Raw genomic sequence first — 20,392 nt, 5'->3', positions numbered from 1 at the left:
GTAGGTTACAGTACATTTGTTCGCCCACTGTTTGAATACTGCTCACCAGCGTGGGATCCGTACCAGATAGGGTTGATAGAAAAGATAGAGAAGACCCAACGGAGAGCAGCGGGCTTTGTTACAGGATCATTTAGTAATCGCGAAAGCATTATGTAGATGATAGATAAAATCCACTGAAAGACTTTGCAAGAGAGACGCTTAGTAGCTCGGTACAGGATTTGTTGAAGTTTCTTGTATATACCTTCACTGAGGAGTCAAGCAGTATAGTGCTCCCTCCTACGTATATCTCACGAAGAGACCATGAGGATAAAATCAGAGAGATTAGAGCCCACACAGAGGCATACCGACAATCTTTCTTTCCACGAACAATACGAGACTGGAATAGAAGGGAGAACCAATAGAGGTACTCAAAGTACCCTCCACCACACACCGTCAGGTGGCTTACAGAGTAGATGTTCTTTTGTTCGCCATTTCATCACTCTTCCTAACAAGACCCCAGTAGTAGTCACCCATCATCGAAGGGTTCCAATGGCCTGGGTAACAGTGTTACCTGGTAAGAATGTCAATCACCTAAGAATGTCTTGGTGAAAGCATTCACCATTCTCATTGCTTACGGCTCCCAAATTTAACAAAAATAAATCAAGTGAGAATGTAGAAAGCGAACTTTAAGCGACATTCTACAGCCCATGTTCTTATAGTTGTCCAACAGATCATTCACAATGGTAACATAATTTTTGTCTTTTCTGTTACTCAAAAAGCCCTCCACGATTGCTTTAAAAGAAGGCCAAGCAGCTAATTGAGTATCTGTGAGTTTGTTATCAAAGTTTGGATCTGTCAGCAATTTTCGTATTTGTGGTCCAACAAATATACCCTCTTTCAGCTTTGCCTCACTTGGTTTGGGGAACTTTTCTTTTAAGTGATTGAAGGTCTCACCTTCTTTATCCAGAGCTCTTTCAGAGTTCTTGATAAGGCCCAGCTTGATATGAAGGGGAGGCAAAATAACTGTATTGGGCTCAACCAATGGGGTATTGTTCACATTTACGTTTCCAGAAACGTATGACCTCCTTATAGGACATTCCTTGACTGTATAGTGGTTCTTGGTGTCACAGCTGCCACAAAGGTGTAAAAAGCAGCAGTATTTTGTGAATCCAGCTGTAAACCTATAAGGAGTGCAACAACTTTCAAGTCACAGCAAAGCTGCCATTCATGATCCTTATATCTGATTGCCTCTAGCAGCAAAGCAATGGTTTCATAAGTTTCTTTCGTGTCTACTGCATAAGCCAAGGTACCGATATAAATGCATTGCCATTATGCGGTAGTACTTCTTTCAAGCTGATTTTACTGGAGTCAATAAATAGTCGCCACGTCTGTGGACTATGTTGTACATCTAGCTGCAGCATCAGACCATTGACATCTCTGAATACACACATTGAATTGTGCATATTGAAATATTGAGTGAAGGAAGCTCCTCTTGATCTGAAACAGGAAATTTTTTCCCCTGGAGCTACACACATAAAAAAAGTTTTGCATCACCTTGGTTCCGAGAGTTCCAGAACCTGTACAAAAAATTGAAATAGAGATAAACATAAACATCATTTCCACCATTTTTATTGCTCAGAAAAACCACATATTGCATGTTGTACCACCATACAGCGAAACCTTCAGAGATGGTGGTCCAGATTGCTGTACACACTGGTACCTTTAATACTCAATAGCATGTTCTCTTGCATTGATACATGAATGTATCCTCCATGGCATACTACCCACAAGTTCATCAAGGCACTGTTGGTCCAGATTGTCCCACTCCTCAACAGCGATGTGGCGTAGATCCCTCAGAGTGGTTGGTGGGTCATGTCATTCATAAACAGCCCTTTTTAATCTATCTCAGCCATGTTGATTAAGGTTCATGTTTGGAGAACATTCTGGCCACTCTAGTCAAGCGATGTCTTATCCTGAAGGAAGTCAACCACAGCCATATCGTATAGCCGTTACGGCTCCTTCCATGTCACCAGCAGCATACGTCAGCCCCACATAAATGCCTCCCTGAAACATCAGGGAACCTCTAGCCTGCTGCACATGCTGGACAGTGTGTCTAAGGCTTTCAGCCTGACTGGGTTGCCTCCAAACACGTCTCCAGTGATTGTCTGTTTGAAGGCATGTGCGACAATCATCAGTGAAGAGAACTTGATGCCAATCCTGAGGGGTACATTCGGCATGTTGTTGGGCCCATCTGTACCGTGCTGCATGGTGTCATGGTTGCAAAGATAGACCTCGCCATGGTCATCAGGAGTGAAGCTGTGGTTATTTACATCTTCAAGCAGGTTTAGTGACATCCCTGAACAGTCAAAGGGACTGTGTCTGTGATGCAATATCCACAGTAAATGTCTATCTTCAGGAGTTCCGGAAACTGGGTTGATGCAAAACTTTTTTTGATGTGTGTAGAAGGTTCCGTTGTTGCAGACTTGACCCCAAGAGTTCAGCTTGCTGTTTCGAAAGTTTAGATATGTCTAGCTTTGCTTGAATGCCCTAAAATATTTGTAAGGCAGAAGTAAAAGTCTGGATAATGGTCTTTATGCTCACACCACACCATCGGAACAGCGAATGGCATGGCTTGGTGGTTTCCTTTCAACCACTTGGTAAAGGTTGTAGTACAGGTTATGCAGGCTGTATGAGGTACAAAATTTTTTATTTTGATCACCAACAGGACAATCAAAATACAATTTATATGTCACCTTCTTTTGGAGTGAATTTCCTACAAACATAACAAAAGTTGTCGGGGTGGTTTAGACGGCAACAAGAATTACTAGATTCGATTTTTCTTAGTGTAAGTTTTAAATATCAAAAGTTTGCACTATCTGTCACAGGAAACACTCACTGAGGATCTCTTTCACACTACTGGATTAGCACACCAACCATTTACTGACAATTTGTAGATCTTCTAGCTCTCCTCTGCAAATCAAAAGCAAACAAACATCAAAACAGAAGAACAAAAAAGCGAAATGCTGAATACCAAAAATTTAAAAAAAACTTTAAAACCTCAAAAATGGCATGTGTAAGAACATTTTGAAAGGTATACTTGGATTCTACACACCAAAATACATACTAGTTGATGTAACGAATCCCAGATTCAAAATGACTGTTGACTAGTGTAATAGATTTGTCAGTTTCATACAAAGAGAAAACATCTGTAAAAGTTAGCCAATCCACACATAAAGGCATATAAACTTAGACAGGATGATGACAGCTTGCAGATAAAAATCAGTGTGAGTAAGCTTCCTATAAACAGAATGTCCCAATGTACTATCAGTATCTGACCAACACATCAAGTAAGGGAAGACATTCATTCTTTTCCACCTCCTTTATTGTTTCTTCTCTGTGAACTGAGGTATTAAACTTCCTTGCACATTACTTCCTCCTTGCATTTGTGCCTTGAGAATGGCTGGGTGTGCTCCTGTCGAAATATCGGCGGTGGTCTAGGATGTCACCTGGCAACAAACTCATAAGTTATTTGAACTATCATGGACTGTCTCCTGCCAGGCATCTCAGAGTTTCTTTTTGTCAGTTATTTTGCAACGTACTGCAGCTCTCAGTGGACCTGTTTATTTGAACGACGACTTCAGCAGTGTCTCAACTGTCTTTACTTGTGGAGCATCAACAGCAGCTTCTTTTCCACTGAGAAAACTGTCTGTCTGTGCTTTAGGCAGCATAAGGAGTTTCTTCTACCCTCCTTACATCTCATTCCTGTTGCTCTGCCGTTTGTCGAAACCAATAAATTCTTGGGGCTGACATTCCATAGGAAGCTGTTGATTCCCCCTCGTATCTATATGTTTTAAATGGTACTCCACGGGAGCGGATCAGAATATCCCCCTCCCCTTATACCAATCCCTTGTCCAATCATAAGTGGACTATATGTGTCTGGTATATTCATCTGCACGACCATCTATTTTGTGCCGTCTCAACACAGTTCGCCATTGAGGCGTATGTTTGACCACTGGAGCTTTCTACATTGACCCAATTGTGAGTCTTTATGCAGATCTGCTGAACTACCACTGCGGTACTACATGATGTTCTCCTCAGCAGGTATGCATGCCGTCTGTCCTTTATGCCCTACCATCCATCCTGTGTGTCCTTTTTTGATGACCCCATGACTGCCAGTAAAGGTAAACACATCTACTTTGTTGCCTCCCGGTGTCAGCTTTCATATGCTGCTTTTGAAGCTTAAACTTACATTACCCGCTATGTTACAGACTGGTGAGAGCCGTTCACCACGTTGGCTTTGTGCAGAGGTGCGCATTTATCTTGGACTTCGTTCACTTCCCAAGTACACTACTGCATCTTCAACCTGTCGCTGTAAGCTTCTCAAACTTTGCACACAATTTTGAGACAACACCTTCATCTACAATGATGGCTTTAAGACTGACCATGATGTCAGATGCGCCTTTGTCATTGGCAACAAACATTTATGAAAACGGCTTCTGGAACAGTGCTTGATTTTTACTGCAGAGCCTTCCACCCTCTACAAGGCCACCCAGTACATCTGATGACACAGGCTTGCCAGTTGTGTGTTTTGTTCTGATTCACTTAGAGCCCTCCAGATCATCTGTGTGCTGGTACACATACCATCCCTTAGTGCAACGAATCCAAGAATGCCTCCACTTACTCATCGATGGTGGAGCCCACGTGATTTTCATGTAGGTCTCTGGTCACATCGGAGTGTCAGGGGAATATAGCTGCTGAGCCAAGGCTGCAGTCCCACTACCTAGGCCTTCCAGCTATTCTGTCCCTTCAGATGATCTCTATGCTTCTGCATGTAGAAACATTATATCACTTTGGCATGAACACTGGCCATCTCTGTGTAGGAAGTCAGTCTGGGAAATTAAACATCTCACAATGCTTGGACGATCTCCTCTTGCCTCTCTTATCCTCAGGAGACACTTTTAGTTATGCTGCGTATTGGGCACTGTCATTTCAGTCTCCGTCATTTGTTAAATGGAGATGCCATACCACTCTGTGCTTATTGCAATCAGCCATTGACAGTGCACCATTTTCTGATCCAAAGCCGATTTTATAACTGTTTACATTTTAATGTATGTTTGCCATGTGAATTATCAGATATTTTAGCTGATACAGCACGAGCCGTAAATCGCATCATGGTAATATGGTGAAGGAAATTTAATTTTCAACTGTCTGAGCAAGCTCTTCAACAGGGAAGGGATAGTTTTCAGCTGTCCCTCTGTTCCACTCAATTAGGTTCAGAGTATTGTCGAATTCAAATTCATTCGGTAATTTACCATTTTAAGTTATGATGTGGGTGCTTATGACTTGAGCTCTTTTGCACCCTAAAGAAACAAAAAACAACAGCAGCGTAACACAACACACATTCAGTTTTCAGCACCAGTGACTACGGTATTACATGCATCATTTACCAATCACCTGAAGTCCCATACCCTCTACCGGTTTGTTTACATGCTGTTCAGTTGAGTTTGTGATCTGCCTGGAGAGGTTTGTACCTACTGTTGCACTAGTGGTCTTTGTTCATTCTGTGCTGCTGTACTCGCACTGAGAGGTTTGTGCCTCCTATTGTGTTTGTGGTCTTTGTTAATATTGTACTACTGTACAGTAGTGTTCATTCACTACAGTTCAGAATCGAAGCTGTACATACATTTCATTTTTAGTGTGTTGCTGTTGACTGTGGCAAACTACACATATGCTGATATTATGTTATTGTATGGTAAATCTTGGTGCGATGGGAGGGCTACTCGTTAGTTGTATGCAGAGCATTTTCCACACCACCAGACACCTTTGCACTCCCTTTTTGTTGTGGTGTACCAGCAGGTCTCAGAGATAAGTACATTCACCACTAGAAGGATTTACTGTGCCGCTCCAGGGCAACGCTACTCACCCAAGTTTGAAGAGGCTGTACTCCATGGAGTGGAAGAGAACACAACGAGTGTCAAAACCATATAAGATAGAATGAATCTGGATCACCAGACCATCTGGCATGTTCTGTGTGAGCAGCAGCTTTTTTCTGCACGTGCTTCTTGCACCTGTGTGTGGATGATCCCAACTTCCCACAGCAGATCCTTTTTCATGGATGAAGCCTAGTTCACAGGACCTTCTCAATATGTGCAACAGTGATGTGTGGACTCATGAATACCCACCTGTTGCATATCCTCCATGGGTTTAAGGAATTATGCAGTTTGAAACATTTGGAGAGGTTTCCTGGATGGATATATGATTGGACCATATGTTCTTCTGCCACATTTCATGGTTGCTGCATACTTCCAATTGTTTGATGGTATACCACAAAGGTTCCTGAAAGATGTGCCACTTCTTGTGTGTCAAAACATGGTTCCACCATGATTTTTCATGGGTCATCTGAAGTCATCTGGACTGATTATTTGGGCAATGGTGGAGAAGTGCTGGTGCCCAGATTGTGTGGCCCACAATTTCTCCAGACTTGAACCAATGAGACTACTATCTGTGGGATCACATGAAATCCTTGATTTATGTGGCATCTGAGGGAGACCTACTGACATGGTTTATAGCTGGGGCAGTTGCTGGAGGACCAGAGTTTGGTGCTTGCATGTACCAGAATATGGAATGGAGGTACCGTATCTCTCTGGATGTCAGTGGTCATCATATTTAGCCATACTTGTAAGTGAACCCATACAAGAATCAGCAGGAGTCCGAGAGCAATGTGTGTTGGGGTATTTTGCAAGTAGCGGGAAAATGGCATGTTTCTAGACATGAGTTCATATGCTTAATTTGTCCGTCTGGTACCTCAAAGTCTGTAAGGGGAATTTGGCTGCATCCTGTATGTCTAGGGCCTTGGCAGAATGTTAGTTGGTGGTATGTTATTTTTTGTTGAGAGGTGCATGCCTCCATTACCTCCAAGATGAATAAGTAATAGTCAGGTTGGCTAATATAATTTGGCTGCTTGTGAAACAGATAAGTGGAATGATTTCTAAGCACAGAGGTTGTGTTGAGGTTGGCTGTTTATTCATGTACAAAATTAGAGTAAAAAAACTGCAGTTGCGATTAATGCCAAAGTTAATAGGGCAGGATTGATTCATATGGGATGTGTCGGCAACTGTCAGACAGCAAGCACTATAAAATTACAGAGAGACAGAATGATTGGTGTTAGTCCAACTGATGTTCATTATGTTTCTAGCAGTCTCATGTTTACTGTTATGATTCTTTAGACTAGAAGGCATTCTTTACTCTGTATTTACTGTCTTAGCCATTAATGTGGTTGGTGCAGCATCAAATGTGGGAGAGGTTTCTCTTGCCATCTACACACAGATAAGGCAGGGGGATGGGGGGTGGGGGACAGCTTGGGTGTTCTGTGACATGGTTATCAATGTAACTTTTTTCTTCTACCTCTTTTTAAATTACCTTCCATATTTCAATCAAATTTGTATCTGGCATCTCTAATTCCAGATAACCTATCTTGGCTAAGGGGCTGATGTCCTCGCTGTTTAGTCCCTTATGCTCCCTCCCTGCCTCCCTCCCTCTTCCCCCCCCCCCCCCCCCCCCCCCGCCAACCACACCCCAACCAAAAGGGCTGCTGACCTTTCTTATATTGGCTCCAGGCAATTAGAAGCCCTTATGGTCAACACATGCAAGCTATTTTCAAACATGTTTTATTAAGTTTTTCTATTAACCCCAGAGTTCATCTGCATTAAATGCAGATACAATGTAACAGACAAAACCGAGGTGTTTCATATATTTTCCATTGTAGGTATCAGATATTTTTCTTATTTTCTCATTCTAGGGATCTGAAATCTTCCTCGAGGGCCACTACAAATATTTGATATGGAATCTCATACCCTCACCCATTATCCAGTTTTCAACTTTTCAGAAGCTTAATGAAGTCTAATTGAAGATGCATAATTGATGTATCTATCAGAGTGTGAACGTGGTTTCAGTAAATGCTGTTTTTACAGATTTTGTTGACGCTGAAATAAAGCTTTCTGAGAGTCATAAATCATAGATATATTGATGACTGAACTTGTAACTCCGTTCTGTAATTCTGTTCACAACTTGCAATGGACCTGTTGTGCTGTATCCACTTCTAAAGCCAGCATGCTCTTTTGTTTCACTAAAATGTCATGCTTCTCCATGCGGTTGGTGACATTTAGAGAACGTCTTGCAATTCTGAAGAGGAGGGAGATAGGTCAATACCGTTTTTCCTTTTTTCCCTCCCTTTCTCTTGAAGTAGAACAGTAACAGCATCAGTGCAGTTTTTAAGAATTATCTTCTTCTGCAGGTGTTCTGTAAATAATTTAGCAAATTCAATTTGTATTATTTTGCCTCAAACTTTAACTATTTGTATTGAATCACTATCATCTCCAGGTTCCTTTTGCTTCTTTACACCTCAAATGGCCTTTAAACATCCTGGTTGATGTTAAATTGAGTATTTCATTATCTGCATTATTATCTCTCTTTGTTTGTAATTCATGTTTTGATTTATATAGACATTTAAAGAAGTTCTTAAATATTTATAAAGTTTACTCTCTGTTGTTTATTATTATGTCCTATATGATATTGACTGATTAAACACACAGACTCTCTCTCACTCTCTCTCTCTCTTTCTCTTTCTCTCTCCCCCACTTCCCCTCCCCATCCCTTCCTCTCCCCCTCCCCATTTCTCCCTCCCCCCTCCCCTCTCTCACCCCCTGCCCCTCTCTCACCCCCTCAACCCTCTTTCACCCCCTACCCTCCCTCTTCCCCCACCCCTCTTGCACCCCTACCCTCCCTCTTCCCCCACCCCTCTTGCACCCCTACCCTCCCTCTTCCCCCTCCCCTCTCTCACCCCCCCCTCACACACCCCCCATTTCTCTCTCACCCCCACCCCTCTCTCACCTCCCATACCTCCCTCTCCGCACACCCCTCTCTCACTCCTCCCCCCATCCCTCCCTTCTCCCCCTCCCCTCTCTCACCGGCTTTACAAAAGTAATGATATTAGTTTCATTCATATGTCCCTTTTTGTAGTGGTATCCCATCATTTATCTTGTCATGCACATTTTTCCAGGGGTAGCTTTATTTTTTATGCTTATGGTAGTTCTGTGTACATTGCACTTGCAAAATTTAGTATTAATACATGCTCATGGATAAAAATATTCATAAATATTTTTAATCTTCTCATGCACTTATCGTAGAATGCCATTTCCATTTTTAAGGTTCCATACCTCAGTTGGTAGAAACAGAATCCTTATAGGATTGCTTTGCTGCCTGTCTATTAAAACCCCTTTTTATCAGGAATGGGTAAACATATCAGGTTGAAAGTTATGTGATATACTGAGATCTATGGTCCCTTGGCAGCATAAAACATTGAAGCTTCTAAATCAGTGCAATCAAAAGGTATGACCATTTATGTCGTATTTCGATGCTCACAAACTCGCTCAACAAAACCTGCAGGGTACTTGCCATTGACCTAGAATCATGAAATTTGGCAAAAATTAAGGTTTCACAGTACAAGTACTTGAAGCAAAAAATGTAATAATCATTCATTTGTAATTATATCATGCAAAAAAATATTTCTGTTGTTATTTGTTGTCTAATTTCAAGCTTGAAATTAAAACAATCCGTAGCACTGCATTTGTGTTGACCTAGTTTGCAGTGGTAAAAGTGAAACATTGGGCAAGGAATGACTTTATTGCTCGAATGACACATTTTGAAATTATCCATCATCAGCTATCGAGGAGCTATTACTAATGTTCCAGTATTTTTTAAACGGGCCTCATAGCGTGGTTGTTAGCAAAGAGAGACATTTTATATTGGTGACTGAAATGCCGTTCGGCCATCGCTAAATTATGAGAGAGTTGGAGTGGGCTGATGGTGTTTGTTTTGAGACCATCTGCATTCCATTGCACTTCTTCATTTTTGCTGTGTTAGGGTTTGTATTATTTGCCACTTGCTGCCACTCAAACTGAGTAGCTACGTGTTAATCCCTCCTTCCTTTCAGGTTATGCTTTAATTTGTGGTCAAAGTTATTTTAAGATCTTATATAATTAAGGAATTTTAACTTCTTCTTTCTAGGTACTTAATAAAAGAAAAGGGCCAGCTGTTTGGGGACCAAGGGCACAAATAGACAGAGAACTGTACAAATATCATATACAGAAGGAGTTGTTTCACAATACCCCAAACCTTGAAGTGATGGTGTCCTCAGTAGAAGATTTAATTATGGAGGATGTAAACAGTTTGGAATGTGGAAATGCTCAGAAATGTTGTGCTGGAGTGATGCTAAGTATGATTTGTTACCTTAATTTTATATGATAAAAGAACCTATGAAAGATAGTATGCAAAAAAATTGATGTTTTAATAGGCAATGGCACTGAAGTAAGAAGCAAGTCTGTGATACTAACAACAGGAACATTCTTGAAAGGACAGATAAATATAGGTTTAGAAGTGAGACCCGCTGGAAGAATTGGTGATGCTCCAGCTATTGGACTGGCGAAAACTTTGGAGAGACTTGGATTTCGTATGGGACGCCTCAAGACAGGTCTGTATTTGTAGAACAAAAAAATACTGTAAACAGTTTTTGTGTTGATTTATGATAGCCTATCTTGATTAGTATTCTCTTTTCAAGATTTTGAGAAATCACTGATGTGACTTGGTCATCAAAATAAACCTATATTTGTTAGAAAAACCTATTGTGTTAACCTTTTTAGTTTCCTACGTGACAGGCTAGATTTTGGGCAGTTGGTTTGAGTTGTTAGTCATGAGGACCAAAATTCTTACAGTGAGTGCACAATAATTAGCTACAATGGTACCTCCAGGATTTTTGATTTCATGGATTTTAGGGAGCATGTAGAATGTGGCTGTGTTAGGATGTCATAGGGGTGAGAAGGGAATGAATTCACTGGTGAGACTCTGGAAATGGCCTAAAACTTTAAGCAGGGATTGGAGATTATGTTGGACTCCTGAGATGGGACCACTCTGACAAAGTTTATAGGTTGAGGAGTCAGACAATTGGCAAAGGTCGTCCACCAGGTGGTCAATGTGATTCGTAACGAAGGTGGTCAAGTCTTTGTCTGCAGGTAGGACAGTTAGGTCAGTAAATGTTTTGAGACTGTGTCTGGCTGTCCTTTCTTCTGCTGGGATGTTGGGAAGAATGGGGAGGCCAAGTTGGAGGGAAGGAATTCCTGGAAGATGACCAGGGGATGGTTGGTAGGGAGGGTGTGGGGGTCCCGGTTGGATGTGATGGTACAAATAGGAAGAGGCAGGGTTCACTGTTGGGATTAGATTGGAGGGACTGGTGGCAAGAAAGTGTTTGCATTGCAGTGTGTGGGAGAAAGAGGATAGCTCTTGGATAAGTCCGGCACAGTTAAATTTGGACGTATATTTGCGACAACAGCTCAAAAATAACGTTCTCCTAAAATAGCGTGAGCATCTCAGATTTACTTTATGAGCATAACACAATGTCATAGGAGCAACGGTGTACATGACAAATCTACTACTATAAAATCATCCATAAAATACTTGAAATGACATGTTGCTTCAAAAAATTAACTGGGAAATGTTTCTTGGCAGACTCGTAGTTCTGTGACTTCGGCTTATTCCAAAAAAATGGAGAAAAACAGTCCTGCAATATTTGAATACAGTATTAGTAGTGTGTTGCTTCACACATTCCATTCGTTTAAATAATAGTCATAAAATTGCAAAAATGACACTATTGTGAAAAGGATACATCGCTACTCAACTTATAATGGAGATGCTGAATCGCAGATGGATAAACATAAAGACAGTCAAACAAGTAAGCTTTCAGCCAAAAGGACCTTCTTTACACAAAACACACACACACACACACACACACACACACACACACACACACACACACACACACACACACACTACACAACTGACACACACATGATCACTGTCTCTGGTTGCCGAGGCCAGACCATAATGTTGAAAAGTGATACGAAATGGAATAAACACATATGGTTGGTTGGAGGTAGATAAATGGTCGACTTCAATATATTGGGAGAATTCGAGGTAAGATCAGCTCATCTGTAAAGGAGAATGCATTCAGAACACATGTGCAACCCTCTCTTGAGTACTCCTAGTGTGTTCAGTCTCCCCACTAGGTCCAATTAAAGGGAAACATCTAAACATTTCAGATGCATGCTGCTAGATTGTTATTGGTAAGTTCAGTTAACATGCAAGTGTTATGCAAAATGCTCCATGAATTCAAGTGGGAATCCTTGGGGTGGGGGAAAGGTGATATTCTTTTCTTGAAATACTATTGAGGAAATTTAGAAAACTGACAGTTGAGATTCACTGCAGGATAATTCTACTGCCATGCTGCCACCAACGAATATCTTGTGCAAGGACTATGAAGACACACTGAGAGAAATTAGGGCTCATACAAAGGAAGTCAGACAGTTGATTTTCCCTCACGCCATTTGCGAGTGGAACAGGAAAGGGAAAGATTATCAGCAGCACAATGTGTCCTCTGCAGTGCATTTTATGATGACTTGTAGAGTTTTGTGTAGGGATAGATTGAATCCAGAATAATTCAGAGATGTGACAACTGGACAGGAGAACATACACCACCAACAGCCAATACACTACCTCCAACTGGCTCCTAAGAATGTATGGCAAAAATAGCCACAAATACACTCCTGGAAATTGAAATAAGAACACCGTGAATTCATTGTCCCAGGAAGGGGAAACTTTATTGACACATTCCTGGGGTCAGATACATCACATGATCACACTGACAGAACCACAGGCACATAGACACAGGCAACAGAGCATGCACAATGTCGACACTAGTACAGTGTATATCCACCTTTCGCAGCAATGCAGGCTGCTATTCTCCCATGGAGACGATGGTAGAGATGCTGGATGTAGTCCTGTGGAACGGCTTGCCATGCAATTTCCACCTGGCGCCTCAGTTGGACCAGTGTTCGTGCTGGACGTGCAGACCGCGTGAGACGACGCTTCATCCAGTCCCAAACATGCTCAATGGGGGACAGATCCGGAGATCTTGCTGGCCAGGGTAGTTGACTTACACCTTCTAGAGCACGTTGGGTGCCACAGGATACATGCAGACGTGCATTGTCCTGTTGGAACAGCAAGTTCCCTTGCCGGTCTGGGAATGGTAGAACGATGGGTTCAATGACGGTTTGGATGTACCGTGCACTATTCAGTGTCCCCTCGACGATCACCAGAGGTGTACGGCCAGTGTAGGAGATCGCTCCCCACACCATGATGCCGGGTGTTGGCCCTGTGTGCCTCAGTCGTATGCAGTCGTGATTGTGGCGCTCACCTGCACGGCGCCAAACACGCATACGACCATCATTGGCACCAAGGTAGAAGCGACTCATCGCTGAAGACGACACGTCTCCATTCGTCCCTCCATTCATGCCTGTCGCGATACCACTGGAGGCGGGCTGCACGATGTTGGGGTGTGAGCGGAAGATGGCCTAACGGTGTGCGGGACCGTAGCCCAGCTTCATGGAGACGGTTGCGAATGGTCCTCGCCGATACCCCAGGAACAACAGTGTCCCCAATTTGCTGGGAAGTGGCGGTGCGGTCCCCTACGGCACTGCGTAGGATCCTACGGTCTTGGCGTGCGTCGCTGCGGTCCGGTCCCAGGTCGACGGGCACGTGCACCTTCCGCCGACCACTGGCGACAACATCCATGTACTGTGGAGACCTCACGCCCCACGTGTTGAGCAATTCGGCAGTACGTCCACCTGGCCTCCCACATGCCCAGTATACGCCCTCGCTCAAAGTCCGTCAACTGCACATACGGTTCACGTCCACGCTGTCGCGGCATGCTACCAGTGTTAAAGACTGCGATGGAGCTCCGTATGCCACGGCAAACTGGCTGATACTGACGGCGGTGGTACACAAATGCTGCACAGCTTGCACCATTTGATGGCCAACACCGCGGTTCCTGGTGTGTCCGCTGTGCCGTGCGTGTGATCATTGCTTGTACAGCCCTCTCGCAGTGTCCGGAGCAAGTATGGTGGGTCTGACACACTGGTGTCAATGTGTTCTTTTTTCCATTTCCAGGAGTGTATAAAACAGGACATGATAACAACTGTAAGTCTGTATTGGTATAGTCGCACAAAAACACTGCACCTTAAGTTTACACTGAAATAGATATACTTCATTGGCTTTAATTAAACTTGCCATGTTTGTCACATTTATTAAATACCATCTCCAGTTAGCTAATGGCTCCATGTTGCGATATATGGCCTCTAATAAGCATGTTTTTGCACTCTACACTATAACCCTCACCTAGAAAACTGGGAAATGACTCAGTCGGAATCCCACCACTGTGCTTGTGAATTATTGAGACCTTCCCATGTATGAAAAAAGTGCTTTGTTTATTACTGAGGGTTAACTAACTACTTAAGAAATATTAAACACCAGCTCCACTGCAGAGAAGACATGACTAGCCTCTTACACCCACAAGGGCTGTCAGCCAACTCTGCGATTTTGTGATCTCTGACAAGGAATCCCTCGAATGGGAGTCACAAGTCAATGTTTAGTAAGGCTCATTTGAACGTATTGTGTTAATGGTTATGACAGGAAAAATATTCATTCCTCCTGTCCATCAGGAGGAATGAATGTCTGGGAGGTGCAGAGATCAACCTTCTGTGGGATGTAAGTACTACACTTTGCAAAATGGATATAGTCGACACTCAAGAAATGTTGAAAGCAAACCATTAACTTGCACCATGACCGCTGAATGAAAAAAGGCAGGCCACAGTGATCACAAAGGTTCGCACCATCGAGATCGAAGATGACTTTGAGGGGCTGCAAACCATGCAGGACATTGAGCTAGGTATCCACTCTTAAAGAATGCATATAGAATGAATTGGTGTAACGGGGTGATGAGAACTGATGGAGTGTGATTACATACAATGGATGCCTACAGTTTATTGTTGAGCTTATCGTGAAAGTGGTTATCCTTTAAGGTGTAGTGTGATAATATGTTTTATAAGCATGGAAAAAAGAAACATCCAGACACTGAATTTGTCCAGTGGTTCCAGGTAGTATGAATTGCAAAGTCACACAATTTCAGGAGAGTGAGTTTGTTCTAAGGGAGTATGATTTTTATACACTGACCAGGAATCAAGCAAAAGCAAGTTTTTTGATCAGTTATTGACCAAAAGCAGTGCTCCTACCACAGTTATGGCCATTTTCCCACTCTTGCCTGCTGCAACATAAATATTCCCTACTGCTCTTGCAAGATCACACACATGAGAAAGAATCACAGGGGGCGGAGCACATCCCACTTCTTGCAATACAATAAATAACTTTCCAGCCAATTTACCAAGCAGGTTATCACTTGACGTAATTGTATATGAATGCATTAAGGCGTTGATGTTAGTTGATCTTGATAAAACTCTCTTGGTACCTTTAAATTCCAGGTTTCCTTTCATGTGCATTTCCTCTTCAACTCCCAACTAGTCAGAGCTCAAAACAAATTCTTTCGTGAATGATGGGATAAGTTTGTTTACCACATCTACAAAATTTTGGGCCAATTCTGTAGTTTGCTGTGCATTGTCAAGTGGATGCTTTGTTTTGAATTACATTACCTTACATCTTCAAATTCTGTAGCACTATTTGAAGTTATGCAACCATCCACTGCTTCCCTTGAAATCACTGTATTCTACATAGTGCACAATTCGATGTGCATAATGTAGTAGTCGCTATCAGGCACCCCTTGTAAATTCTGTCCTCCCTTGAATATCCTAAGTTTTTCTTATGCATTGTATGGTCATACTGCTGGTGATGTGTTCAAAATCTATTCATAATTGTTTTTTTTTACTTTGCTGCTGATGATCTTCCATGTATGTAATTATGTTTAGTACCCTGTTCTTGGACAACGATTGTCCTTCACTATGTTTCTCTGGAGAATGGATTTGTGGCTCACTGTCTGACAAGGATAATGAACAACATGAATCAATGCCTGTTTCAGTATCATTTTCACTTGTTAGGCACATATTGTCATCATTGTACGTCTCATGTACATTTCCACCCAGTTGAGCGTATACAACACTCGAACCATCATGCAGAAAGGCTAATATTTCATATGCCCCTTGTTTCTTACTCTGTGAAATTCCTTTCTGATGAAGTGTCAACTCCAGAAAGCGTTGTGGGAAATATAATGTAATGTTTGTTTTGTTTGGCATTGCCATTGTCCTGCTTTGTATCAACACCATTAGCACTGTTGTGAATTACCCTTCAGCAAAGCAGTTGGAACTACTCTCTGTAGCCTCATGCTGTGCTCACCATTGGGTACTTCCAGTCCCATCCCCTGTTCCCATTAGCAGCCAATATTGTGATCACATGGCTGACAATACACGGGGCATTGAATGCCATAAACATAATTGGTCTTGTGTGACCTCACATTCAAGGGGTTCGTTTTCAGAAGCTCTGCAAAACTGTTTTAATGTTTGGGCCTATCATCCAATCAGTCAGAAGGAGAAGAAAGGAAGCATTTCCAACAGTCGTGTATGCTTCTACTAATAGTACTCCTACGGAAAGTTCACATATTTAATTCCAACAGGTCCTGGAAAACATTTGCGGTCTTGGGAAAGTCACTGGTCCTTAAGGCAAAGTACAAGGTCTATTCAGTAAGTCATGTTTTAAAATTAAAAAATGAAAGAAATTACCTTTGTTCCTTGCATTTGAAAGGCACATCACCTAGTTATTTTTCAACATAATCTCCATATAGATTAATACACAAATTATAATGTTACACCAGCTTGTTAATTCCATCATCACAGAATGTTGCTGCCTGAGGCATGGACCATTCACACACACTCTTGCATGCAGTTCCTCATCATTGTCAAAGCACTGTGTTGCAAGCCAGGTCTTTGTGTGTGGAAACAAGTGAAAATCGCTTGGAGCAATGTCTGGACTATACAATGGATGACTAAAATGCTTCCATCCGAAGATATCTGAGATCCGTTGAATTTGAATAGCCATGTGGGGTTGTATGCTGTTGTGAATGAAAGCACCCTTAGAATTTCTTAGACTCTTATTTTGCATAAGTCTTCTTAATTTCTTTAATGTTGCAGAATATCGCTCACTCTCACTATTTATTGTTTCATCACATTAGAGGAAGTTCACCAGATGCCTGTCTGTCCCAAAAAACAATTACTACTTGCCACTTCCTCTTGACCATTAGTGTGGTCGTTGATAACCAAGATGCACCATTTTCTCACTGCAGCTTCACTATTTATATCATTTCCTCACACCATTCCAATCGGTCTCAGACTTTTGGCTAACCTAATCAGTGATCATGCTTCACAACTTGCAGGATTTTCTGTTGCAGCATACATTTTAAACGGGACAGAGTGATGTGGGGTAGTGGTTAGCATACGGCCATCCTGATTTGGTTTTCCATGATTTCCCTAAATTGCTTCAGGAGAATGCTGGGATGGCTTCTTTCCCATCTTTCCCTAATGCGAGCTTGTGCTCTGTCTCTAATGACCTCTTTGTCAATCGGACATTAAACAGTAAGCTCCTCCTCCTCCTCCCCCCTCCTTCACATTTTAAATATTCAAACAGAACATGCACCCCAAACAATCACAACCTGATGCGGAATGATTCATCAGAGGCTCTGACATCAAGATGGAGGCACTAGTGCCAGTTACTATCTGAAGTTACAATCTTTATAGCCCTCATATTAAAGTCCCATCACAAACCACTTAGATTGGTTACAGAAAGACAGACCTATCATTGCCAGGCTGGACAAGGCTCCCTTCTGCTGGGCACCAGACACTAGCTCTGGTATTCTCAAGAGCCAAGAGAATAATCCACACTCAAGTCTCTGATATTTCTATTTCACATTTAAATTCTTATATATCAGTTAGTTCTTGCAGCCAACAGTAAATTTCTCAGATTGAAGGAATGTAAGAACATATCACTTGCAATAGCAGCATTCCTAGCAAATTGTTAAGTTTCTGCTGTTCAAACCAAACTTTTAGTGGAGTGCATTTTTACTTGAGACTGTCTCTAGTTCTGATATGTATCACAAGGTAGGGTGTACATAACTGTACCAAATAAGGTGTACATAACTGCACCAAATAATATACTGTCTGATAAATAAAAAGTGAGGCTCGTTCTTTGATAGAAACCAATAACAACTTTTTCTCATCTGCTGGCCTGCTAAGCCTAACACATCTGAGGATTTTCTTTCAGGGTTTAATCCCTCCGTCTTTGAAGATCCATCTTCACCACAAGGCAATGGTTCCACTCGTCATTTGCACTTAGGAGGGAAAGGGTGCCTCCTCCGCCAGCTGCACCATACCAAAGATGTTCTTCTCTGCTGTAGCTGCAGTTGAGGACTTCGCCTATCCCTGGCAAGGGTTGATAATGGTAAGGAAAAAGGAGAGGTTTAGGATAGGAGACAGGCTGATGATAGGTCATCGTGGGACACACTTAGTACAGCTCCTGCCCTTTGGCCTATCTGGCATGGGTGACCCTGCTGGTAGCTATGCTACTGCCGGCATAGCCCTCTTGGTCCAGAGCACACAAACCTCCTCGCCCGCACGGATAGTGTTATGTTAAGGCAGTATACCCATTGTTCAAGAAAGGTAGTAGAAAGAAATGCACCAACTACCGAGGAATCAATCTGTTATCAAACTGACTTAAGTTAATGGAAAAGGTCATAGAAAAAAGATTGTGGAAAATTTTAGAACACCAATTAGAGGAATAACAGCATGTGTTCAGAAGTAATAGGGGAACAATAGGTCTCAGTTTATCCCTCCATCAGTTAATGGAGAAGTTTTGGGAAAAAGGAAAAGACTTGATAGTAGTATTCGTGGATTTGGAGAAAGCATATTACAGCCTACTAAGGAATAAAATAAGGGAATGCTTGAGAAAACATAATGTTCCTAATTCAGTAATTAAAAAGGTGTAGATGCTGTATGATGGTTGTGAGAGCAGTGTGCAAGTAGGAGGTGGAAGATCAAAGAGAGGTGTTCAGCAAGGCAGTTTACTCTCCATTACACTTATGGACACAATCAAGAAAGAAATCAAGGAAGAAGAAAATGAAGATCTCAACGCATTTGTTTTTATTGATGAGATCGCCATTTGGGGAGAGACGGAAATGGAGGTTCAGAGGAGACTAGATTACTGGAACACAAAATTTAAAAAATTCAAGTCAACTGTGAGTAGGAACAAGGCAGTGGCAATGAAGATGAGCAGGACACCCAACCGAGTGAAGTGGCGCAGTGGCTAGCACACTGGACTCACATTCAGGAGGATGATGGTTCAATCCCGCATCCGGCCATCCTGATTTAGGTTTTCCGTGATTTCCCTAAATCGCTCTAGGCAAATGCCGGGATGGTTCCTTTGAAAGGGCACGGCCGACTTCCTTCCCCGTCCTTCCCTAATCCGATGTGACCGATGACCTTGCTGTCTGGTCTTCTCCCTGAAACAATCCCAGGACACCCACACCATGTCACATCATACTGCAGGGGGAGAAGGTTGAATGTGTGGAAAACTTTAATTATCTGGGTAGCATCATATCACATGATGGGAGAAATCTTAAACAGAATAACAAAATGATATAGCTTCTTCCACCAAGTATGAAATCTGATCAGGGACAAGGAATTCCTTCAAAGAGCCAAACAGACCATGTAAAAAACTTATCTCCTGCCAATCATGATGTATAGTCTAGAGGCCTGTGCCATAAATAAGATAGAAGAGATTAAAATATAAGCATGTGAAATGAAGTTCCTTAGGTCAGCTCTACAAAAAACTAGAAGAGACAGAGTCAAGAATGATTATGTAAGGAGAGACCTGCAAGTAACATTTACTACAGAGGAGAGGATGAGTGCTTTGAGATTGAAGTGGTTTGGTCGTGTGAAGTGAATGCACCTGACTCGGAACTCCACACTAGTATTTGGAGATGGAGGTATCAGGAAGAAGACCAGTTGGGCGGCTTAGAAAGAGATGGACAGACCAGGTTAAGGAAGATCTCAAGAGGAGAGGAGTAACATGGGATGTAGTGGAGAGGGAAAAGCTATACCAGGACAGAAACCACAGGAGGCATTTCATCCATAAAGTTCCTACTCGGCTCACTGGAAGGAAATCCTAATGATGATGAAATAAAAAGTGAAGCACTCACAAAACATGTCAGATATCACTGTAACTTCATACTCGTACACTCTGTCAGTGGATATGTAAATGGTTAGAGTTGCAGTTCTCTCATTTACATCTGCACCTACTGTCTGGAACAAGTAATGGACTCCTTGTAACTTTTTTTGTCATTCCACACCTCTGACCAGATAGAAGAAGCAGTGAAAGCAGGGAATTACCTTCCCGTGTGTAGGCTTCCGTTAACGCCGCAACACAAGTGACTGCATTGGCGTCGGTGCCATGACCAGGAAGCATGAACTGCAGA

At 42.2% G+C, this 20,392-nt stretch overlaps 1 protein-coding gene across 2 annotated transcripts in view; it reads left to right on the top strand.

Moving 5' to 3' along the window:
* The window catches only part of LOC126336114 (protein MTO1 homolog, mitochondrial), a 72,404-nt gene that overhangs the window by 22,539 nt on the left and 29,473 nt on the right, over positions 1-20,392 (top strand). For both annotated transcript variants that reach the window (XM_049999596.1, XM_049999605.1), the window contains exons 3-4: positions 10,045-10,252; positions 10,331-10,507. In XM_049999596.1, coding sequence (XP_049855553.1) covers positions 10,045-10,252; positions 10,331-10,507 — 385 coding nt within the window. The remainder of the gene's footprint in view (positions 1-10,044; positions 10,253-10,330; positions 10,508-20,392) is intronic.

The sequence above is a fragment of the Schistocerca gregaria genome, chromosome 1 (genome assembly GCF_023897955.1).
Source record: "Schistocerca gregaria isolate iqSchGreg1 chromosome 1, iqSchGreg1.2, whole genome shotgun sequence".
Taxonomy (NCBI): Eukaryota; Metazoa; Arthropoda; class Insecta; order Orthoptera; family Acrididae; genus Schistocerca; species Schistocerca gregaria.
Note: the sequence above shows the minus strand (reverse complement) of the source record. Positions and strands in the feature narration are given on the sequence as shown.